The 24,344-nt window shown below is 53.2% G+C and overlaps 2 protein-coding genes across 3 annotated transcripts; both read right to left on the reverse strand.

The window, feature by feature from the left end:
- Positions 1–1,518: 1,518 nt before the first annotated feature.
- On the reverse strand, positions 1,519–4,091 carry LOC136529286 (pollen receptor-like kinase 3). The gene has a single exon (XM_066522368.1). The coding sequence runs from the start codon at positions 3,795–3,797 to the stop codon at positions 1,656–1,658; it is 2,142 nt and encodes a 713-aa protein (XP_066378465.1). The 5' UTR covers positions 3,798–4,091; the 3' UTR covers positions 1,519–1,655.
- Positions 4,092–6,226: 2,135 nt separating this feature from the next.
- Positions 6,227–24,058, reverse strand: LOC136529112 (protein GET1-like). 2 transcript variants are annotated; one of them, XM_066522181.1, is made up of 7 exons: positions 23,861–24,058; positions 23,546–23,625; positions 23,394–23,464; positions 23,228–23,298; positions 23,064–23,145; positions 22,286–22,335; positions 6,227–6,516 (listed from the first exon to the last, which is right to left on the reverse strand). In XM_066522181.1, the coding sequence occupies exons 1-7, from the start codon at positions 23,939–23,941 to the stop codon at positions 6,430–6,432; spliced, it is 522 nt and encodes a 173-aa protein (XP_066378278.1). In that variant the 5' UTR covers positions 23,942–24,058; the 3' UTR covers positions 6,227–6,429. The 2 variants fall into 2 exon arrangements, with proteins under 2 accessions (XP_066378278.1, XP_066378279.1); XM_066522182.1 differs by lacking the exon at positions 22,286–22,335.
- Between the last annotated feature and the right edge of the window lie 286 nt (positions 24,059–24,344).

Genomic DNA, 24,344 nt, shown 5'->3' on the forward strand with positions numbered 1-24,344 from the left:
TTCGTATCGGCGGGCGCTGGTGGGCGACGTCGAGCTGATGGACAGAGGGCGCACGTTCAGCCGCTCCCTGCCCAGATCAGAACGTGGAAGAGATTTCCTCCCTCATGCCTCGGAGGACTGGGAGCGGCGTCGCTCACGCTCCCCCGACAGGCCGGGTGAGGACCTGTGACACCCATGATACATGCAGGTGCCGGCGAGTGTGGATCCCCTCCTGGAGGCAGGACTTGGGGACCGGGAGGGCGTGGCTGGTACGCTGCTGTCTCCAGGGACGACGACCCCATGCTCCACGAGTTCCTGCACAGCCAGGCGATCGCTGCCCCGGCACTGAACTTCGCCCCGGAGGGCGACAAGGAGGTCTGTGGCTCACTGGCCTCCGGTCTCCGATCTGGTGGTGCCTGCCCTCCATCCATCCCGAGGCCCGTCAACCCGAGGCCAACTGCGGAGGAGGCCAGGAGGAGATCACCCTTGAGACCGGTGTACAGCTCGCGCCACACCCCTGCTACGCGCATGGGCAACAAGAACATGCCGAGGGCCTTGCAGCCATGGCGGATGAGTTTGATGCAACACAGATGGATGTCCAGTGACCGGTCCTTTCAGCGGTCATGGAGGTTGCAGCTTCAGTTATCGATGTGTGTTTGTTTAGTGCCGATCCGTACTCGACCGGTGAGTTTGGGAGTGGCGAGTTTGGGAGTGGCAGATGTGCTTCATGTCGTGGATCGCTTCGTCCAAGAGGTGATTAGCGGAGACAAAACGAGACGTACCCTTGCGGTGCTGACCGTTTGGTGCTTCTGGAAGCGAAGGAAGACAATTATCTTCAGGGATTGTTGGAGGTCAGCACAGGCACTGCTCAAGGAGAATAAGGACTCTAGCTACTACTGGTTTTTAGTAGGAGGGGCAACTCTCAAACCTCTAATGGTCGTCCAACTAGGTAGCGAGTAATTAGCTTTTGTAAACCAAAACCTCTGCAGTGGGGAGCGCAACTCGTGCATGTAACCAAGTGTTGTATGCTACCTTCTTCTTATTATAAATCAAAACCGGACAACTGGATCTTTTTTAAAACAAAAAACTTTTTAAGTTTGACCAAACATATACACAAAAATACTAATATTTCTAAGTGTCATTGATATGCAACTCTAAGAGAACAATAGCAGGTTCGATAAATATGTTACCTTGCTTAATATTTTTATTACTTTTCATCTTTTTTTTCTTTGCTTCCTTTCATAATAATTCATTTTATCCTTATGACATTGTGGCAGGTTTGATCAAGTTTTATCTCTCGAATCTTAGCATGCATGCCTGATTCGAACTCAAGGTTTTTATTGTCAATTCTTGATTCATATACACAATGCAATTTTTGTTTGTAGTTGTTGAATCAGATCGACAATGTAAATGTTTTGATTGAAAACTCTGCATTTGTTGATGTGCTTTTTTTTTTTGGATTTATTCAGCACCATTTAAACTCGTATTTTTATGGAAATAAACTCCACCTGTAGGACAGGAAAATCTGAAATTCTTCTGTACATTTCACTTCTGATTGCTAATTGAACATTGTTAAAGCTACATTCAGTATGATATAGATACAAACTGAACCAAAAGGGAGAAATGGTTGACTCACAAAATCTGACTGGCCAACTAGCTGCCCTGCATATGTCGTCTCACGAGATGCCGTACCCGTACGAGGGGTCGTTGCTTCCTCGCCGCAACGACCGCTCGCCGACGCTTGCGATCCGCTGCATCGATCCCTCTCGCACGTACGAGGCGTGCGAGCTTCTGCTAGCCGAGTCTGCCGACGGTGCACTCCCCTCGCTGCCGCTCTCATCTTGCCTCTCCCTCACCGTCGCTAAAGCCGTCGCCGCCACCTCCTCCACCCTCGCCAAGGCCTCTTTCATCTCCGGCCGCTTCTCCAGGTCCGTCTCGACGCAGTCCACCGCCACCTGCATGAGCCGCGTCATGTCCGGCAGGGCGAATTTCCACGCCGCCATGAGGGCCGGGTCGAACAGGTCTCGCTCGTAGCCGTCGGCCATCGCCGACGTCGCCCACATGACGAGGTCCGTGCCGCCCTTGGCGTTCTGGAGGTACTGCGACGGGAACTTGCCGGTGAGGAGCTCGAGGAGGACGACGCCGAGGCAGTAGACGTCGGCCATTGCACTCACGGGGTGGCCAGCCACGCACTCGGGGGCGCGGTACGCGAACAGGGAGTTCGGGGACTGCATGTGGTTGATGAGGCCGGAGAACCCGAAGTCGACGAGGAGCGGCTCGAAGTCCGGCGCGAGGAGAATGTTGGCCGACTTGAGGTTGCCGTGGGGCGCCTCGTGGCCGGCGAGCGCCGTGTGGAGGAACGCCGTGGCGCGCGCGACGCCGACGGCCACCTTGAGCCGCGTCGGCCAGTCCAGCGCCGCGTAGTCGATGCCCCGGTCGCCGTGGAGGACGTACAGCAGGCTGCCCTTGGGAATGTACTCGTAGACCAGGAGCTTCTCGTCCTTGCGGTAGTGGTAGGCCAGCGGCGGCAGCAGGTTGGCGTGGCGCATCGCGCCGAGCCGCTTCACCTCGGCTTCGAACGCTTCCTTGGTCGCCCGGTTCATGTCGCGGGAGCGCTTGACCACGACGGCCACGCCGTTGGCCATCACCGCCTTGTACGCCGACCCGAGCCCGCCGCCGCTCCCGATCACCTCGGCCGCCGCCTTCATCAGGTCGGTGAGCCCAAACACGCCCTTGCTTTCGTTCACCATGACCAGATCACCGGCGGATTTGGTGCTCAGATGGTCCACCTTCGCGGCAGAAGCGGCCCGCCGGTGTCCAAGCCCGCCAAGCGACGACCCTGGCCTCTTCCCGAGCCACGAGGAGCTCCGCTTCTGCGGGGCCGACGACGCCTGCTTGACGGCCACGTACTCGGGTGGCTTCTCCTCGAGGCCCTCCATGTCGAGCTTGCGGGCACGGCTGTTGGGCAGGCTGCTGCACAAGCGCAGGGCGATGACCATCACGACGGCTGAGAGAAGCAGCGTGGAGAGCACCATGATAGCCCGCCTGGACGAGCTGGTCACGGCCTGCTCGCGCTTGCACGGCTTCACGCGGGTCGGCACGAAACAGAGGTACTCGTTGCCGGCGAACCTGCTGGCGTTGAATTTCCGGAACGCCTCCGGGACGACGCCCTCAAGGTCATTGTCAGATACGTTGAGCGACTTGAGCGCCGGCGGCGGCACGGCGGGGAGCTCACCCGTGAAGGCGTTGCGATCGAGGTGGAGCTCGAGGAGAGACGTGGCCTGTGCGATGGAAGCTGGAATGGAGCCGGAGAGCTGGTTGCCATTGAGCCAGAGCTTCTTGAGGTGGCTGAGGTTGGCGAAGAAGTCGTCGGGGATGCTGCCGGAGAACTGGTTGTCGGAGAGGTACATTGACTTGAGCGCCTTGATCTGGTGAAAGGCGGGGAGTGGGCCGGAGAAGTTGTTCCTGGCGAAGGAGATGGACCTGAGGCGCGGGAAGCTGGAGAGCGAGTTGACTTCGATGGTGCCGCCGAGCTCGAGGCCGTTGAGGCGGAGGCCGGTGACCGCTCCGCGGGAGCACACCACGCCATGCCAGTGGTGCGAGCCCGGCGCGCAGGGGGACTTGCTGCCTTCCTTATCGGTAATGAGCCACGACGAGAGCGACGAGGAGTTGGTGAAGGACTTCTTGAGCTGCATCAGCGCCTCCACGTCGGTCATGTTGTTCTCCGCAGCGACGGCAGCTAGGAGCGCTGCGGCAATGGTGGCGGCGACGGCGACGGCGACGGCGAGGAAGAGGAGGAGGTGGCGAGACGGGGCCATGGCGTGAGGGGGCCCGGAAAGGGGAGGCCGCCGTGTCGGGCGCGCGACCCTAAGGTTGGGAGGATGGTTGCGCGGGTGGTTTTGCTTTCTCGGGCTCAGTTTCTTCGGCTGCAGGCGAGGTTGCCCGGAATAGGCAGGCAGCCGACGATGGCGGGAAGGCGCACGCGCGCGTCATTTGTGCTACCTATATACCAATAATATCAAATTTGCAGGATTATTAGGGGAGACACCAAAACATTGTCCCATAACACATGGTCCATCTGTCAGCGATTAAGTTTATTTTTATTTCATCCAATTTCGTCCCTCTCTAACCTCTCTATACCGTTCTTTATTGATAGGATTGAAGATTTTGATAAAAAAATCATCTAATAATTTTTAATTAGATCTCTAAATATTGCAATTTTCTTTTCTGATTTTTCACTAGCCAAAGATCACTACTACAGAAATGAGATCTAGTCCCGGTTGGGAACTAGCTCTACTCCCGGTTTCCCAACCGGGACTAGCAATCCGGGGCTAAAGGTGTTGTTCTTTAGTTCCGGTTTGCCACAACCGGGACTAAAGATTCTCCCAGCTTAAAAAAAAATAATGCCTCCCACCGCTGCGCCCTGTGAGATTCGAACCCAAGACCTCATGCACTATCTCGCACCCCACCTACACAACACATCTAACAATGGATGAGATGCTTTCCTTTTGAACTAACTCATCCGGAGACCTTTAGTCCCGGTTGGTGTTACCAACCGGGACTAAAGGGTCTACCTTTAGTCTGGGTTGGTATTACCAACCGGGACTAAAGGTTGGAGGACTTTTAGTCCCGGTTTAGCCGTTGGGCAGGGACCTTTAGTCTCGGTTGGAGACACCAACCGGGACTAAAGGCCTTCTAGTCCCGGGGGCAAAAAAGGCCGAGGCTAATGCCAAATTGGGACATCGTTCTAAAGTCTATTCTCTAGTGGTGGATGAAAAGAGGAGTTGGCTTTCTAGAGTAAGCATAAGATATAGAGAAACCGTTAAAGGATGAAAAGATATAAAAATGATTTAGAGAGTGAGTTTAAGAAAGATTAGAGAGTGAGTTTAAGAAAGACTCTCGGAGATGCTCTTACACCGTATTTCCTCCCCTACCGCCACATATCACCTGTCGGCCACCTCCACCCAACCCACTCGCTCACTCCTTCCTCATTCCCTTGCACACATCTGTCACCGCCCCCATACCACATGGGGTAGTTACCTCTGCCCCGCACCGCCTCAGCCTTTGCCCCATCTTTTCCGTTTGCTTGCTCATCTATCTCCATCTACATCTTTGTCTCTCTCCGCACCACTCATCCGTCTCCTACTTGCTTATCCACCTTGGAGACGTGTGTCAGCGGCGGGAGGGGAGGCGTGCGGCGAGTGAGTTGGTGGGTTTCCTGGCTAATCACATGCTACATGGAAGAGTCCAACGAAATCACTTTGTCCGGACATCTAAGTCCTAGTATTATCGTTTCTCCTAGGTTCGGTACATGTACTGGGCTGAAAACTAATGTGTGTTTAGTTGAGGTAACGAAGGATGGGATGGTTTCATCCCCTATTTTCGAGATGGGACCATCCCTATTCCATGTTTGGTTATAAGGGATGGGATGTCCATATCCCGTGTTTGGTTCCGTAGCATCAAAATCTGGGTCAAGCCATCTGACACGTAGGTCCTGATTGTTAATCTCTCATCCCAGACTCGTCCCTTACCGTTCCCTTGTTTAGAGGGATGGGTGCGTTCTCCATATTAAGGAATGGTATGTGGATATTCCTCAAAGGAAATGGACTCTGTTCCAGTTATCCCAGAACCAAACACTGTTAAAAAAAGAGATCATCACATCCCATCCCCTTTATCACTTCATACCAAACACAAAATTAGTACTATTTGGTTTGGACCTAGGCTGCAACCCTAGTCCGCTCCCTATTTATCACTAAATTATTTGTTTTTTTAATATTGTTGCTATCTTTGAGTGACGACTTCAGTCTGATGTAGCTTCCAATTAACCACTTGCACTTTAAGGAGATTGTTAGAACATTTCTAATGGTAATAAAATGTATGAGTAACAGCTACCCTTTGAGGGCATTTGGATCCTTTCATTTGAAGGAATTTAAATCTACTTAATAAATTAGGCTAGTTGGTTTGAAATTTGATATTGCAGCACTCTTCAAAGTTCACATATAAGCCTGAAATCTACTTAATAAATTAGACTAATTGGCTTAGAAATTTGATATTCCACCACTCTCCAAAGTTCACATATAAGTCAATCTCAAATTTATAGGGTAGGAGGTGGAAATTGATTATATAGATCATCATTCTATGTTTTTACTTTACAACTTATGACACGCTTTTCAACTCATAAGTATCTCTCTGGTATGGTCAACAATAATATACAAATATAATCCATATACAATCATATTAGCTTAATTAATATGTATCTAAATTATGATTATTAAAATGAATTCAATTCCAGGGATCCAAACGGGATCTTAGTGTAAATTCCACTCGTTACTTTATACAATTACAAGAATCCCAATCCCTTTGGAAACTACATAAATGTAGATGGATCGAGAGATTATACAAAACTGCAGAACAAAAGAGAGGCAAAACTAAGTTGTTAGGAGGAGCTAATTAAGGATGCAGAAATATGGGTGCAAGTTTCTCGCTCAGTAGCTTGCTGACATGAGAGGTCAAAAATAGCCATGGGAGAATTCCAACCTGCACCAGCACAATGAGATATTACGCGGCAATATAACTACAATTTTTCTGAAAAAAAATCCCAGACTTATTGTTGCAAAAAATATGCTTGGCTTGTCACAGGATATATCATATAACAAAAATTGTTTCAAAAAATATCATGTAACAAAAAGATTCACCGGAATGACTCGATCACATGACTCACAATGAATGTACGCCCTATTCGTTTGGCTTATAAGCCGTATTTTTTCAGCCAACGAACAATATTTTTCTCTCACAACAAATCAGCCAACAATATTTTCAGACATGGCTTATCAGTCAAGCGAACAGGGCAGTAGTCGCTACTAGGGCTTATTAGACCGGAGCTTTGTTAGTAATCAAATTTGTTCACGGTGAAATGTAATGTTTAAAGCCAGTTTGGAACTGTTCTGCTCTATCTTCCTCTGTTTCCGACTTCGCTAGTTAAACAAAGACAGCTTCACAAACTCTGCTCTAGAAAAAAGGTGGAGTTAAGCAGTTGTTATGGAGCTGCATCATATTGGAGTTGGTGGAGCACACCTAAACAGACCCTGAAGCCGTATTTTCCTTCTTAATGCCAATTGACACGCAATTCTCTATCATGTTTGAGAAAAAAAAACACCATTTGGAACTTATTAGAACTTACTCCCTCACGCAAAATAGAAGTCGTTCTTAATTTTTGAGAAGTCAACTTTTTTTTAACTTTGACCAATTATATACAAAAGAATATTAATATTTATAATACATAATTAATATCATTAGATAGATGGTTGAATATACTTTTCATAATAAACTTATTTGAAGATATAAATTATCAGTGCAAAAAGTGACCAACAAGTAAATATTTATAGTTTTGTCGTACGTTGTGATCGGATGTGGCCTAGCACTCAATGACACAGGGTTTATACTGGCTCAGCAATATGCCCTACGTCTAGTTTCAGTCGGTCGGTGACTTTATTCCTGAGCCCAGGTGCTCGAAGTTTGCAGTGGGGTTACAAACGAGTGGGAATGAGAAGGGGGTGTTAAAGGTCCGGTCAGGCTCCGAACCGAAGGGCCAAGAGTGACGGGAGCTTCAACGTGCGCTAAGTATTGGAACGTACGCCCTGTATAGCTTTAGAGTTCTAAAGCTATGGAGCTGTTCGAGTGCTCAGAATGTCTAAGCTAAGCGGAGAAAGAGTCAGAAAAATGACCGTCCCCCTTTTAGGAGAGAGCGCATCCCCTTTTATAGGTGAAGGGGACGGCCTTACAAGTTGAGAGAGAGAGAAAGAGTGTGTGTCCTAGTCTTGTTGCCCACGCCGTCGGGTACAAGACAGTTTGTCGACGCCCACAATACTGTTAACGTCCAGATGCATGCGGCAGGCTCCATCGTGTTCTTCTGGTATGGCAAATGTCGGCGTCTACCATACAGTAGGACAAATGTCAGCGCCCATAACACTATTCGTGTTCTGACATGTCTGAAAGGTTGCAAAACACCCTTCTGGCATGGCCTGGCGGTACTGTCCCACAGGTGCGTAGGGTACGGTCCTCGGTATTGCGGTTGACTTGAATGCCTTACCTTATCTGCTCCACCTGATTCTTGGATCCTTACCGAGCGGGCGTCCCCGGTCGGTTGTTCCCAGTCGGCTCCGACCGCGCCGGTCGGAGAAGAGCTGTAAGTAGAGGTTCGGTGTATTCCCGGTCGGAAAAGCGAGTCAGAGTCAGAAGCGAGCGTCGTCCCCTCCTTGGCTAGACCTTCCGGTCAGAGACTGGATCACTCTACCGGCCTGTCGTTAGGTATCTGGGCCGGCCCAGGAGTCACGCGTCATTGTGATGCCGTCTGCTGGGCCGAGTTTTTGCTGGGAAGCGGGCCCATTGGGGAACCTGGGTTTATGAACCCGACAGGAGCCCCCGAGCCCTTTTGGGACTTTTATGAAGTCGTGAAGGGGATGTTCATACTTGTTGCATGAGAGCAACGGATGGGTGTAAGATCGTGAGTCGCCGTTGGGCGCGACGGAGCGCGAACCCACGCGCCGGGCGCGGCTAAGGGGTCGGGCGCGACGGCCAGGCGTCAGACCGACGAATCATCATGCTGATCAGCGGTCGTACTGGATTTAGGCAGCATAGTGACCATACGTCTGTCACTGTGGGTCGATGTGAGTCCCCTAGAACGTCATGTCGCGGAGACAGGTCGTGCTGAGACGCGACCGCTCCCTGTACGATGTCAGAAGTTTGACCTGGGGTTGTACTTTCTGGCCCGTACTGGTTGGCGGCGGCGTGAGCTTCCGTTAGGGACCGTGTCCAAGGGATCGGGCAAAGCGGGGCCAGCCCTCAGATGTCGGGCGAGGTGGAGCCAGCCCCCAAACGTCGGCCGAGGCGGAGCCTACCCTCGGGGGTCAGCCGAAGCGGAGCCTGCCCTCGGGGGTCGGACGAGGCGGAGCCTAGCAAGGGGCGTGGCCTTGGTGGTCCTAGAAATCGCCTGGGGGATTTTTTGACTTGCCAGCGGATGCGCGCAAGCGCACCCGGTGGGTGTAGCCCCCGGGCGATTCGGGTAGAATCGCCTAGGGGATTTTTTGACTTGCCAACGGTCTGAGCCATCATTTCCAGGGGCGTGGACCCAGGCGTCGGGCGCCAACCCAAACATCGGGCGCGGCTGGGGGGTCGGGCGCGACGGAGCGTGGACCCAAGTGCCGTGCGTGGCCGAGGGGTTGGTCTAGTTTCGTGCTTTACCCCATCCACGGTTTTCTGCAACCGGAGGGGCTGAGCTAACGTCGCTTGCCTCGATGGCTCGAGTGACGTGCTCGGTGAGCTCTCTAACGAGTATGTCCGAGTGGAATCCGGGTTCGTCATTCGTAACGAGGTCGGCATAGCCCTCATGTGGCATTCCACTGCTCCTTAACCCACCTCTCGGCAGATGCCTGAGCCGTTCTGGAGAACGACTCAGGCGACCCGCTGGCCTACCCTTGATGGAGATTCTGTGGGTATGGCTCGAGGTTAGGATCGAACGAGAAGGTCAAGATGACCCTATCTGCTTCTGAGCAGATCAGGTGAGGGCCGCTGGGGCTCATCTGTGTTTTCTCCCCTGGCTCTGTTTGACACGAGGCGGCCTCGAGCCCTTCGCGGGCCGACCTTCAAACCCTGGCCGGTCGTCGCTCATGTCGAATGAGGCGACTACCGCTTCGTGACGCAACACAAAGCGTTGTGATGCATTAATTTGATATGCAATGCTTTGGATGTATGGGATGAATGAATGATTGCATGGATGAATGTGTGAATGCGTGTATAAGGAAGGATGAATGAATGATTATGCATTAGAAAATAAAATAAAGTATGAAGGTTTGGTAAAGATACCTTAATGACTTGAGTGGCGGGTTTGAGAAGCTCTTATCGGATGTCCGAATGGGATCCGTGTTCATCATTCGTGACGGAGTCGGTGTAGCCCGCATGGGGCATCACACTGCTCCATACCTGTCTCTCGGCAGTCGCTTGAGCCGTCCGATTGACTCAGGTAGCCCGTTGGTCTTTCCTCGACGGAGATCCTATTGGTGGGCCCTTCCAAACCCTGCCTGGGAAGGCAGAGGGTCATTTGCATGTGGTTGCGCCATGTTTCCTACACCTGGGTCGTGGTAGTGGTGGGCCCAACCCAGGCCACATCCCGTTTTAACCGGGTGATGTTTCGTTGGGCAGGGCGTGTCCCATCGCATGCCTTTCCGCATTAAATAGGGAAAGGGAGAGGGTTTTCGTCCCATTCCTTCGCCTTTCTCCACCTGTCGCCTCTCCTTCTTCCTTCTCGCCAAGCTCGTTTGTGCGCCGCGGTGGTTTCTAGGAGAGAGAGGGTAAAGCGAGGGAGAGGAGAACTCATAGATTCGTTCATGAATTCGGAGCGCGATGTCGAACTGGAGGCCATCCAACGTATACGAGGCGGTGCTGGCCGCCTTCACTGAGAAGGGGCTGCTCCAGCCAAAGGAGGTGGCGCATTAGAGGGCTCCTACGCTAGGGGAAGCTGTTCTGCGACCACAGGCCAATGAGGTTGTCTCCTTCCTCACCTTCCACGAGCGCGGGCTTGGATATCCCACGCACTGGTTCTTGCGTGGGCTCCTCAACGAGTGGGGCCTGGAGCTACAGCACCTCAATCCGACTGGGGTGTTGCACGTTGCCGGTTTTGTCACCATCTGTGAGGCCTTCCTCGGGATGGAGCCGCACATGGATCTCTTCCGGTGGATCTTCATCGGGCGAGCCTTGTCGGAGGGGAAGCCACCCAGAACCGCGTCGGTTGGGGGCTTCGCCTTATAGAAGAAGCCTAGGCCGTCGGGCTCCTATCCCGCATACTCCCACTGCGACTCCAATCGGGGGTGGCATGGCGAGTGGTTCTACATCAGGAACCCAGCGAAGGCACCATTTCCGCCGTTCATCGGAAGAAGGCCGGAGAGGCGGGAGAGCTGGTCGTGGGGTCCCTCCAGTTGATAGAACAAGCTGGATGTCATCAAGGTGGAGCTTCAGAAGCTGGTGCAGCACAGTCTCGATGGGCTGCGGGTATTCCACACCTTCTTCCATCGTCGAGTCGCCCTGCTGGTTGAGAGGAGGCGGCCGATGTGGGCGTACTCCGGCCCAACGGATCCCGACCACGTGTCGCTGGAGGAGTTGCCGAAGGATGAAGTCTAGAGTTGACTCGACCGGGTGCTGCAACTGAGGGATAAAGGGTCCCATGAAGGAAAGCCCAGACCTCTTCACGCCGCGAAGCTGTCCAATCTAGTATGTTCCCCTCTTTTTATTCAGTGGCCTTTTTCCTTCTTGCTTTCCCTTGTTTTGACTTCAAGTCATTCGTTTTGTAGGGGCTCATGGGTTACAGATCCCGGCCACATCTTCCGAGGGGGCCAGAGGGCATAGCTCGACAAGCTGCTCTAAAGGGGCAGCGGTTGCCAAAAAGAAGAGAGCTGAGAAGGCCTGGAGGAGGTTCGAGAAGGAGAAGGAAATCGGACGGCGGGTCTGGGCGGGCGAAAGTAGGAGCGACATGGAGGCGACGCGAGTACCTCCAAGGATGAAGGAGACAGTGGCGTCGTCGTGACCTCGGTGGAGCGTCGTGAGCCTACAGCTGCGTCCGTCAGTGGTGGGCGAGATACGGAGACGACGTTCCTAAGTCAAGGAAGCGCGCCGCGAGCTTGGACACCGCCGTCGAGCGAGAGGCGAAGCGGGCGCGGTCGCCACACCCTTCGGAGGCGTCGTTGGCTTCGCACCCTCCTGCTCTGAGCGTGGCGGGGCATGCTGGCCGATCGGAGTAGGCATCGTTGGCTTCGCACACCCTGTTCCGAGCGTGGCAGGGCACGCCGACCGGTTGGAGGAGCGTGCCCATACCCCAGCATCTTTGGGGTCGGCACGTGCGCGTGACCCACAACAGGGAGATGCCACGTCAGTTGCTCCGGTGGGTGCGCCACGAGCCGACGATCGTGGCTATTTGTGGGCCGATCGGGAACCGATCGGGTCGACTCCTCCCTCGGTCGATAAGAGGGGGCGCGGGTCGCGACCCGTGAGCGGTCCTCGTCCGGTAGGCTCGTCGCCTACGGGTCGAGGCTTCAGGGCCCTACCACTTTCGTCTAGTATGTATCTATGTTCCTTTTCGATCTCACAGTTGAGTTGTTTGAGCGCGACTAACCTGTACTTATTTGACAGCGGCCAGGGATTGACGGGACTGGGCATTGCCCCGCCTCCCGTGCGGGAGGAGTGGAGACCCAACCTGCAGCGAGTCGCGATGAGCGGCGGGGAAAGCAGACTGGCGATGGTGCGACCTTCCCTTCTAGGGGTTGCACCCTCCCAGCCGGTTGCGAGTACGGCGACAGCGGTGGTGGCGGCGATCCCCGTGGTGACGGCGGAGGTTGGGTCAGAGGTGACCCTTGCGATCCCTCCCCCAACAGCCACGGCGGAAGAGAGGAGGGAAACCGGGCTTCATGCCTCGCCCGGTGGAGGAACGCATGGTTCGCCCTCCTGGTCAGAGCTGGAGGGGTCAGGAGGAGATGTGGCCAAGCCGAAGGCAGAACATCCGCCAGTGGGCCATGAAGTTTAGATAGTGGAGATCCCCTGCTCCATTGAGGCAGGCACTAGGGTGGAGATGTCAACCATCCCGCCGTCGTAGGAGTTGGCGATGGTCCGGTCATCGCACGATATTGCGATGGCTGGATCTTCTAGCGGGTTGGGGGCGACCTGCGAGCTGGTGTGGCCCTACCCTGGCGACCCGAGGAAGGCTTGGTTCGTCCTTCGCGATAAGGAGGAGGTGGGGCTCTGGCACTTGCTTGAGGAGAGAGGACTGTCGATGGAGTCCAATCTCGCCCAAACCAAGGCGAGGCTTAAGGAGGCCTTGGAGAGGGTTGAGCTCATCCATCAGGCGGTTTCAGTCGACCTGTCGCACGTCGCAGAGGTAAGCTTTCTATGTTTTTAGCATTTGTCCTTGACTCCTTAGTCTTTCACTGGTTGTTTCAGCCTGTTTGTTTCTCGCTTTACAGGATTTAGAGGCAATGTTGATCCGCAAGTCCCATTTCCATTAGGAGGAACACGGTCGGATGGAGCGAGAAGCCACAATATCACGGCGGGTCGATGAGCTTGAGCGCCAGCTGGAATCCGCCGGCCATGAGTCCCAAGACCGGGCGGCCGAGGCGACGAGAGCGTGGGCAGCGAAACTGCTTGCGACGGAACAGGCGACTGCTGCCGAGTGGGGACTCGACGCAGCGAAGGTTCACCTGGCGGAGACTGAGGTGGCGCTCCAGAAGTCCTTGGAGGCTCTGGAGACAGAGCGAAAGGCCCGATCAAAGGCTGATCAAGAAGTGCTCATGCTCTGGGGGCAGGTGCTTGGGGCGGAAGAGTCGAACGTGACCCAGCAAGAGGAAGGACTCTCCATCCTCGAAAGCACCCACCTTGGTATGTATATGTTCCACCTTTGGTTGATGCCTTGGTTTTTTCTTTCCTTTGTTTCTGAACTTGTCGTCCTTTTTCCAGAACTGGGTGGAAAAATTGGTTTCCTGGAGCGAGAGCTGGAGACAACTAAGGCGGCGATTGGTCGGAGCACGGAGGCTCTAGCCAATTCCCTTGAAGAGCGACGTGCTCTCGAGGGGGAGCTCGACCAGATTCGCAATGTCGCCCAGGTGGTCGTTTACGAGGTGTTTGGGTCGGCACCGAGCACCAGTACGCCCGCCGTCTAGCTGACAGAGGTCCCGAATGAAGTTCGGGCGCTCATCTTCGACGGGATGTTCTATGGGACATTGGGGGTGCTGACCTCAGTGGCAACGCACCACCCAGACCTAGACTTCACCGCCATCTGCAGAGGGTACACCGACAGCTGGAGCACGGATGCAATCCATGCGCTTGGGAGAGCTTGGTGCCATACGCACAGATGGTTGCCGAGCAAGTCTTCGCGCAGTGGGTGATGGAGGCTCGCCGTTCGAGCGTGGCTGAAGGCGTGCGCCAGGAAGACGTCATCCAGCCTGCGGACGGAGTGGAGACCGGGTCAGAAATGAGCGTCGTCCCGCCTCTGACCGAGCCGAACGTCATCCCGTCAGAAAGCGAGCAACCCTTATCCTCGTCAACCGTGACATCAGCCGATGCCGCCGGGCGGCCACAATAGAATTTAGAGTAGAAGCAGTCAGTATATGTAAAAGATAAGTTCGTGGGAGAGCCCCTGTGTGAATAGTTTTTTTGTATTCATGAATACTTCAATTTTGTTTTGTGATGGAATCACTTCGTAAGAGGAAGCTTGTCCCATCCGTTCCTTGTTTTTACCTTAGCATAGCTTTGTTTTTTATCCTTTCTTTTTCGCACCTGCCCGTTTGACCCGTAGGCTGCAACCTTAAGAACCCGGGCGTGGCCCGCGAGGCTCAGCTGCTCGTAACCGTAGGTCGTGGCGGGGTGTGATCGGTCGGGAGTTTAAAACATAAGTTACATAGGGTAATTAAAGGAACGAACTACCCTTTCGTTTGGGTGAAAAGTATTTACTATATGATAGTAAAAAAGAGAGGTGGTATCGCACCCTCGTGGAGCCCCCGAGCGACCCAGGCCGAGAGTGCTCAGGCTGGGGTGCTTGTAGGAGCAAACGTTGAATGAAAGAAAATGGTAAGACCAAGCTTTAGGGGAAGAAACGACGTAACTGTTCGATGTTCCATGTGTTGGTGAGAACGTTGCGTTGTCGTCCTTCAGTCGGTAGGTGCCCGGTCGGATCACCTCAGCCACCGTATAGGGTCCTTCCCATGGCGGAGAGAGTATGTTTCTCCTTGGTTGATTGGGTTCTTCGGAGCACGGGATCACCGACCTCGAGGATCCTCCATCTGATTTTTCTTTCATGGTACCAGCAGAGAGTTTGTTGGTAGCGAGTGGAGCGGATGACGGTCGTCTCGCGAGCCTCCTCGAGTAGGTCAACCGCGTCCTGCTAAGCCTCCGTGGCTCGGTCTTGATCGAAGGCCTTCACTCTTGGGGCGTTGTGGTCGAGGTTGGAGGGCAGCACCACTTCAGCTCTGTAGGCCAGGAAGAAAGGTGTGAATCTTGTGGATCGGTTCGAGGTCTTTCTCAGGCTCCAGAGGATCGCTGGGACCTCTACAACCCATCGTCTGGCATACTTATTAAGTCGGTCGAAGATGCATGGTTTAAGTCCTTGGAGGACCATGCCATTGGCCCATTCGACCTGACCGTTAGTACGTGGATGTCCGACCTCCCAGTCGATCCTGATGCCATATCCATCACAGAAGTCCAAGAACTTCTCGGTGAAGTTAGTTCTGTGGTCAGTGATGATACAGTTAGGACCACCAAAACGATAGATGATGTCAAGGAAGAATTTGACCGCCTCTTCTGAGCGAATGTTGGTGATGGGCTTCGCCTCTATCCACTTGGTGAATTTGTCCACCGCTATGAGTAGGTGGGTGAAGCCACCCAGGCCCTTTTTGAGGGGTCCTACCATGTCGAGGCCCTAGACTGCGAATGGTCAGGTGATGCGGATGGTTTGAAGCTCCTATGCTGGCAAGTGAGTTTGCTGAGAGTAGAACTAGCATCCTTCACACCCGCGGACGACCTCCTCTACATCTCGCAACGTAGTGTGCTAGTAAAAACCTTGGCGAAAGGCTTTTCCGACCAACAACCTTGGGGCCACATGGTGTCCACAGATTCTGGCATGGACCTCGAGGAGGAGCTGTTTCCCTTGGTTGGTAGGGATGCACTTCATGAGTACTCCCGATGGACTTCGTTTGTAAAGTTCATTACCGAATGTGACGAACATCTTGGCACGTCGAGCGATTCATCGTGCTTCAGTCCTTTCTGGTGGAAGAATCTCCTCGAGGAGGTAGGTGAGTAGTGGTGCTCTCTAGTCAGTTTGATCGAGTGCTAATACGACGACGTCGGTGGGCGACGCCGTCATGGGGGCATCAAGGTCGAAGCCCCCGAGTGTCAGGTTGGTGTCGGAGCGTGTCTGGATCGAACCTTCTAGGATGCGGGTAGATGGCTCGTGAAGGTCATTGATGAAGACCCCATCTAGAGACGGAACCCGCCTGGCAGCCAATTTTACGAGAAAATCGGCGGCATCGTTGTCCTTTCAGGGGACATGATATAGTTCGATTCCCTAGAATTTGTCCTCGAGCTTGCGCACCTCCTGACAATATGCTGCCATGAGGGGGATTTTGCAAGAGGACTCCTTCATGACTTGGTCAACGACCAACTCCGAGTCGCCGCGAACATACAACCGCATAGCGCCGAGCTTAATGGCAATGCGCAGTCCATTTATGAGGGCCTCGTATTTCACGGCGTTGTTTGAGGCCAAAAAGTGGAGACGGATCACGTAGCGTAGCCTGCTCCCATCCGGGGAGATCAGAACCACTCTAGCCCCCGAGCCAAGCGCCACCATCGACCCGTCGAAGTACATCATCTAGTACTCGTGGGTGATGTCTAGGGTCGGGAGCTGGACCTCCGTCCATTCGGTGACAAAGTCCACGAGAGCCTGAGACTTAATAGCGGTGCAGGGGATATACCTGATGTCCTGGCCCATTAGCTCGAGTGCCCACTTAGAGATCCATCCCACGGCGTCACGGTTGCGGACGATGTCTCCTAGTGGGAATGAAGTGACGACCATGACTTTGTGATCGGTGAAGTAGTGCAGAAGCTTCTGAGTCGCCATCAGCACAGCGTATAGAAGTTTCTGCACCTGGGGGTACTGAACGTTGGCGTTGGTGAGTACCTCCTCGATGAAGTATACGGGTCGTTGGACCTTCAGGTGGTGTCCCGGCTCCTCCCTTTCGACGACTAGGGCGGCGCTCAAGACGTGGTTGCTTGCTGCTATATAGAGGAGGAGGGGTTCTCCCCATTTGGGAGCGACAAGGATTGGGGCCAACGTCAGTGATGTTTTGAGGCTTTCCAGGGACTGCTATGCCTCCTCAGTCCAGACGAACGCGTCTGTCTTTTTGAGAAGCTTGTAGAGAGGCATCCCCCGCTCGCCTAGCCGGGAGATGAACCGGCTCAGGGCGGCCAAACAGTCAGTGAGCCTTTGTACGCCCTTGACATTACGTATAGGGCCCATGTTGGAGATGGCTATGATTTTTTTGGGGTTGGCCTCGATACCACGTTTGGACATGATGTATCCAAGCAGCTTCCCCTTCGGAACCCTGAAAACACATTTTTCAAGATTCAATTTGATGCTAAACCTTCGGAGGTTTGCGAACGTTGCGGCCAAGTTCACGATCAGGTCGCAAGCTTGAGCCGTTTTGACCACTATTTCATCTACATAGACGACGATCGTTGGTTTTGGCTGCTCGACTTGGTCAGGCTGGCCGTGCGGGTCGATTTGGTCGGCGAAGCATTGCTGCATGCACCGTTCATAGGTGGCGCCAGCATTCTTCAGACCGAAAGGCATGGTTAAGTAGCAGTATGAACCATATGGGGTGATGAATGAAGTTGCGAGCTGGTCGGACTCTTTCATCGCGATCTGGTGGTAGCCTGAGTAGGCGTCTAGAAAGGAGAGAATTTCGCATCCTGCGATGGAGTTGACTATCTGGTCTATGCGTAGCAAAGGAAAATGGTCCTTCAGACACGTCTTGTTGAGGCCAGTATAATCAACGCACATTCTCTATTTCCTGGTCTTCTTTTTAACAAGAACAGGATTGGCAAGCTAGTCGGAGTGGTATACCTCTTTGATGAATCCCGCCGCCAGGAGTTTGGTGATCTCCTCGCCTATGGCCATGCGCCTCTTGTCGTCAAAGCGACGCAGTCGTTGCTTGGTGGGCTTTGAGCCTAGGACGAGGTGTAATACGTGCTCGGCGACCTCCCATGGTATGCATGGCATGTCAGAAGGTTTCCATGTGAAGACATCGCAATTGGCGCATAGAAAGTCAGCGAGCTCGCATTCCTATTTGGCCGGGAGCTTGGCCTCGATCCGCACCGTCTTGGTTGGGTCGGTGGGGTCAATCCCCACCGCCTTAGTTTCCTCGAGTGGGTGGAAGGCAGTCGAGGAGGTTGACTTGTTGCAGTCCGGGACTGCTGGAGTCGATGAATTTTCGAGCTAAGGGAGCTCAGCTGAGTTGATGACGGCACTGGCGAGCTCATAATGCTCGTGGTCGCACGTGTAGGCATGCGAAAAGGTGCTACCCATAGTGATGACGCCGTTGGTCCCGGCATCTTCAACTTGAGGTATGTGTAGTTGGGGATCGCCATGAACTTGACGTAGCATGGTCGCCCCAAGATGGCGTGGTAGGACCCTGGGAAGTCCACCACCTTGAAGGTGAGGACCTCCGAGCAAAAGTTAGCTCTGTCGCCAAACGTGATGGGCAGGTCGATCTGCCCGAGCGGGTATGCCTGCGTCCCTGGGATCACACCGTGGAAGGGAGAGCTCTCTAGGCGGAGCTCCGACTGGGGGATGCACATGGCGTCGAGGGTGTCGACGTAGAGAATGTTGGGGCCGTTGCCTCCGTCCATCAGCACCTTGGTGAGGCGCTTCTTGTGGACAATGGGGTCGACGACGAGCGGGTAGCGACCTGGTCTGGCGACGTGGGAAGGATGGTCCCTGTGATCAAAAGTGATCGGAGATTCTGACCAGCTAAGGAAAGAGGTGATGGCCGTTTTGGTGACGCATGACTCTCTATAGCGTACTTTGTGCTGGCACTTGGAGTAGATGGCATCAGATCCCCCAAAGATCATGAGGCATTCCTCGGGATTGGGAAAGTCGTCCCCATCCTTGCCCGCCATGCCTCCTTTCTTGGTCGTTGCCTCCTTGCCCTTTCCTTCTTTTGATCCGCTGGCCTGTCGCAGAAAGCGCTTGAGGAGTTCGCAATCTTTGTAGAGGTGCTTGATGGGGTAGGCGTCGTTGGTGCATGGGCCCTCCATTAGCTTATCGAAGTGGTTGAGCTGGCCCTACTGGGGCTGCTTGCCCGCATGATCGGCCACGGCGACCAAAGCGGAGTTGGCCGGTCGGCGCCGATCCTTCTTGTTCTTTTTGCCCCTTTGCGTGGAGGGGCCCTCGTCTTGGTCCTCACGCTTGGCCTTGCCCCTGTCTCAGCCTCCACTAAAGATCGCTACGACTGCCTCCTCGCCGGAGGCGTGGTTCGTGGCGACGTCAAGCAGGTGGATCAATGATTCACAGGTTGTCCCAGAGAGGAATGCGCTGATGACGTCTGCGTCAACGACATCAGAAAGGGAGTTGCATCATTTTGAGAACCTACGGATGTAATCCCACAGGGACTCGTTGGGCTCCTGCTGGCAGCTCTTGAGGTCCTAGGAATTCCCAGGACGGACATACGTCCCCTGGAAATTCCCGATGAAGATCCTCTTGAGATCCTCCTAGTCGCGGATGCTGTCAGGCAGGAGGAATTCGAGCCATGCTCGAGCATGCTCCCCCACGCAGATGGGGATGTATTGAATGATGAAGTGGTCATCATCCACTCCTCTAGCTTGGCAGGCGAGCAGAAGTCTTTAAGCCATGTACCGGGATTTGTTTCCCCGGTGTATTTGGCGATGTTGGTATGTGGTCGGAAGCGCTGTGGGAACGACGCTTTCTGGATGCGACGGCCAAAGGCCCGTGGTCCCGGGCCATTCGGGCTGGGACTCTGGTCGTCCGGTCAGTGACCATGCCTGGGGTGCGTTTCCCCGCTCCCCTCGATGGTCCGGCCGGGGCCCGTGCCGCCTGCTCTCACCGCCCCTTGATGGACGTCATCATCACGCCGGGCTTGACGCCGATTGTTGATGATGCTGCGAGCATCTCGGTTCGGCCCGAGCCGTTCGCGCATAGGTGGTTGATGTGGAGCGGGCGGCGGGTCAGGCCGTGATGCAGCTGTGGCCTCCTATTCCACGCCCAGCGACTGTAGTGGTGAGCGGATGGAGCGATTCGACTGGTGCGCCCCCATTCCCCCGGTAGGGAAAGAGGCCGCGAGTCGGTGTCGCGACGCGAAGCTCTCTGCCTGTTGAACGGTGGCGGTTTCCACCAGCGCCCGGAGGTTTTGGTGGATCGCCTGCGCCTGGGGGTCGAAAGGCTCGGGAAGGCCGCGTAGAAGCTCGCGCGCAGTGGCGATGTTCTGGCCAGCCCGAGCGAACTATGCGGGATCGTTTCCTCCATCCATGATGTTGCGCTAGACCTGACGGGTGTGACCCCGGGCACCGCTCGTCGGGTTACGTGCATGTGGCGCAGCGTGCTGCGCCGAGCGCGCCAGCGCAGGTGGCAGTTGGCTCTGCCGCCTTTGTCGCACCTCTTTGCCGTGCTCCTATGCATGAGCGAGGGCCACCGCACGAGGGTCCAAAGGGGTGTGGATCTGTAGAGACTCCGCTATCATCGGCGGCTGTCCCGAAGCATCCGCCATAGCGCACTCCCGGGATAGAGGGTGGCTAGGTGCTACGATGTCGCCGATGCTAGAGCCGTCGCTTTCAACCTCGTCATCCACGAGGTCGTGGAAAGAGGCGGGAGCATAGCCCGCCATCCCCACAAATTCTGATGTGAGAGGGGGCAGCGTCAGCATCTTTCGGAGCCCCCGCGTGTACACGTCTGCGGGGGACGCGAGGCCATAGGGGAACCGTCGCACGGCGATTGCGGTAGGGACAACGGAGCCCCTCCGAAGAGTCGGCGGAAGATATTAAATAGCGAGTAAAGAACAATATGTACGTTACTCACAATGGGGTTTGAGCCCAGCGTGGGCTCGGAGCGAAATGCAGGTGTCTCGTCGTTGAGGTCGCCGGGTGGCCTAGAGCCGACGGAGGGCACTCCTCCTCCGACGGGCGCTGGGACAAGTGCCTCCTCACGGAGGCGAAGCACGCTAAGCTGGTCGGCGACGAAGTCCACGCTTCCGAAGAGGAAGGTCTGGAACGGCTCGAAGACGGGAGCCCACATCCCAACAGGCGGGAGCGTGGGAAACTCCAGCGAGCCGAAGCGAATCATATCGCTTGAGCCCGTCATGCCGAAGATGATGGAAAGGTGGGCCATCCGATCACCAAAAGCATGAATGTACGGCGTTCTCCCCACGGACGGCGCCAACTATCGGTACGAAAAGTGACTAAGTAAATATTTGTAGTTTTGTCGTACGTTATGATCGAATGTGGCCTAGCACTCAATGACACAGGGTTTATACTGGTTCAGGCAACGTGCCCTACGTCCAGTTTCAGTGGGTCGGTAACTTTATTCCTGAGCCCAGGTGCTCAAAGTTTGCACTAGGGTTACAAACAAGTGAGAATGAGAAGGGGTGTTAAAGGTCCGGTCAGGCTCTGAACCGAAGTGCTAAGAGTGACGGGAGCTTCAACGCGCGCTAAGTATTGGAACGTACACTCTGTGTAGCTTTAGAGTTCTAAAGCTATGGAGCCATTCGAGTGCTCAGAATGTCTAAGCTAAGTGGAGAAAGAGTCAGAAAAAATGACCGTCTCCCTTTTAGGAGAGAGCGCATCCTCTTTTATAGGTGAAGGGGACGGCCTTACAAGTTGAGAGAGAGAGAGAAAGAAAGAGAGTGTGTGTGTCCTAGTCTTGTTGCCCATGCCGTCGGGTACAAGACAGTTTATCGGCGCCCACAATACTGTTGACGCCTAGATGCATGTGGCAGGTTCCATCGTGTTCTTCTGGTATGGCAAATGTCGGCGCCTACCATACTGTAGGACAAATGTCGTCATCCACAACACTGTTCGTGTTCTGACATATCTGAAAGGTTGCAAAGCACCCTTCTGGCATGGCCTAGCGGTACTGTCCCGCAGATGTGTAGGGTACGGTCCTCGATATTGCGCTTGACTTGAGCGCCTTGCCTTATCTGCTCCGCCTGATTCTTGGGTTCTTACCGAGCAGGCGTTCCCATTCGGTCGTTCCCACTCGGCTCCGACCGCGCCGGTCAGAGAAGAGCCGTAAACAGAGGTTCGGTGTATTCCCGGTCGAAAAAGCGGGTCGGAGTCGGAAGCGAGCGCCGTCCCCTCCTTGGCCAGGCCTTCCGGTCGGAGACTGGATCGCTCTTCCGGCCTATCATTAGGTATTTGGGCCAGCCCAGGAGCCGCGTGTCATTGTGATGCCGTCTGCTGGGCCGAGTTTTTGCTGGGAAGCGGGCCTATCGAGGACCCCGGGTTTATGAACCCGACATAAATATTGCACGATATTTTCTACAAACCTAGTCAAAGTTCAGAAAGTTTCACCTGCACGTATCTCATAACGACTTTCTTTTTGGACGGAGGGATTAGAAATTAGACATCACCGTGTCTAATTTGGCAACCTTAACCGTTTATCTTGTACAGTGAGTAGTGACTCCTAGTTTCAATCAGAATAGGCGGTATTTTTTAACAAGGATAAAGCCAAGAACATTCAAACACATGGAGGTTCAGCGGTACTCACCACAACACGGCCTGTTGAAGCATCTACACCTCTCCAGGAAAACATCCATCCTAAAAATTCCCTCTAAACTATTACTTCCGGATGACTTATGGTTGTATAGTATAATAATTAGTTTCAATAAACAATAAACAAAAAGGGGGTATATATTTAATATCAGGTCAAATCTACAGCAGTACTCCCACGGTCCAAGAATGATAAACATATTCTGATCAGAGAAAAGTCATATAAAATAGACTTTGACCCTTAATTTCACTCACAAAATGTTATCGTTTGCTAAAGAACCAATATCAAACGCACTTTGAACACAAATCTCTGGATGTAAGTTTTATGTCATAAGCTTGTGTACAACTTGAATAATTCTTGGTCAAAATTTGTAAAAGTGGACTCTCCCTATATAAAACATTTCGGGATGGGGAGAGTCATACCTTTGGTTAACTACTCCAGACAAGAAATGTGAGTTGCTAACTCATTTTTTTCATTGTCTGAAACGTCAGCATTTGTCATCCAGAAGGAGTACAATATAAGTATATAACAATATTCAGTCCTGATCTAGCTCATTGTCATACTACAAGCTACAAAAAAAGGGGAACATGGTTTTGTTTAGCAGATCCTTCTTCCACTGAAGGCATATAGTTACCTTGTGGGTTTATCTTGTGGACATTACAAAAAAAAAAATTCCCAGTTTGATAAACAACCTAATACAATGAAATGTGCGAACACCAGGAAATTAACAAGATGGCAGAACAAGTTGCTAGCTAGGTGAAGTGCATTAGCTTACCGAAGGGCTGGAGAAGGTGTTTAGGAACAGTAGTCACAGGAGTACTCCAAAACCACAGAACGAGCACACCATAGATTAGAACCTAGCATGCGGATTTGATGAGACTCCTCAAACTGTATGTAGCAAATAGTTGAGAGCATAAAACTACACGAATCATGAAGCACCTTTGTGGCCAGCAGAACTTTTCCATATTGTTCATATAAAGACTGCTTCCCTTTAATGTTCAGCTCTTGCACTATAAAATGGACAAAAGAAAGAGTTCAACAAGCCGGATCGACTCAAACAAGAACAGCAAGAACCCTGGCGCTGTCTGAGGAATTCAACACTTACTTTTTGCCAACTCCTTCTCTTTAGCACCAGCCAACCGCTTCAGTTTTGCGGCTTGCGCAAACGTTGAGGGCCTGCAGCACAAAAAGGGTTTCAATAACAGCTGTGTATCTCAGAATCGCCAAATCATAAGAGAATAGTATCCAGATTCCTACGTTGACAAAGCACTAGCCTCCTTGAGAAGTTCCGTGATCTGTACACGCAGTTTGAGCTGTTCATCAGAAATTGATCCCCTCTGCAACATCAACAGGTCAGGACAACATCAACGGAACAGAACTAGCTGAAAAAATGTCGGAATTGCAGTAGGTGGCAGATCCAATAATCACGGAGGCAGATCCCCCCCCCCCCACCCACCCGTGAAGATTCTTAACCACGTCAATTCATCCAAAATCAAATATTTCTCCCCAAAAGAATAATCTTGAACAAGAGAGAAAGGAAAGCGCAGAGTTTTCTTGGCAGTTGGCACCGACCCTCTTCACGAGATCGAGGATGCACTCCAGCATATGCAGCGCAGAACCGAGGAGGAAGACGAAGATGGCAGAAGGGGACATTGTTGCCGGCGACGACCGACCTAGGGCGGCGCGGTGGTGAACTGGTGATGGATTGGTCCGGTCGGGGGCCGGGCGTTCTTTTCTGGTCTCCCTCGGCGTGGGCGTTGGTTCTGCTATACACCCTACCAGAACGAGACAGGTCATGTTCACACCTGGATAAATCTTGGCCGTTGGTTCTGCCGTCTCGTCACAGCTCGGCTGTGTTTAGTTCGAGAATTTGGCCACAGTGGCACTTTCGTTTTTATTTGGTAATTAGTATTTAATTATAGATTAATTAGACTTAAAATGTTCGTCTCGTGATTTCCAACCAAATTATATAATTAGTTTTTTTCGTCTACATTTAATGCTCCATACATGTATCGTAAGATTCGATATGATGACTACTGTAGCATTTTTTGGGAAA

This window comes from Miscanthus floridulus, chromosome 19, assembly GCF_019320115.1.
Source record: "Miscanthus floridulus cultivar M001 chromosome 19, ASM1932011v1, whole genome shotgun sequence".
NCBI lineage: Eukaryota > Viridiplantae > Streptophyta > Magnoliopsida > Poales > Poaceae > Miscanthus > Miscanthus floridulus.

What these genes read in the sequence shown, in the direction of transcription:
- LOC136529112 (XM_066522181.1), bottom strand. Translation starts at nt 23,941, where the DNA reads ATGTCCCCTTCTGCCATCTTCGTCTTCCTCCTCGGTTCTGCGCTGCAT. An exon ending in TCCTCGATCTCGTGAAGAGG is followed by an intron (nt 23,626 to 23,860) that starts GTCGGTGCCAAC and finishes TTGATGTTGCAG; the next exon opens with AGGGGATCAATTTCTGATGA. An exon ending in AGAGAAGGAGTTGGCAAAAA is followed by an intron (nt 23,299 to 23,393) that starts GTAAGTGTTGAA and finishes TCCATTTTATAG; the next exon opens with TGCAAGAGCTGAACATTAAA.
- LOC136529286 (XM_066522368.1), bottom strand. Translation starts at nt 3,797, where the DNA reads ATGGCCCCGTCTCGCCACCTCCTCCTCTTCCTCGCCGTCGCCGTCGCC.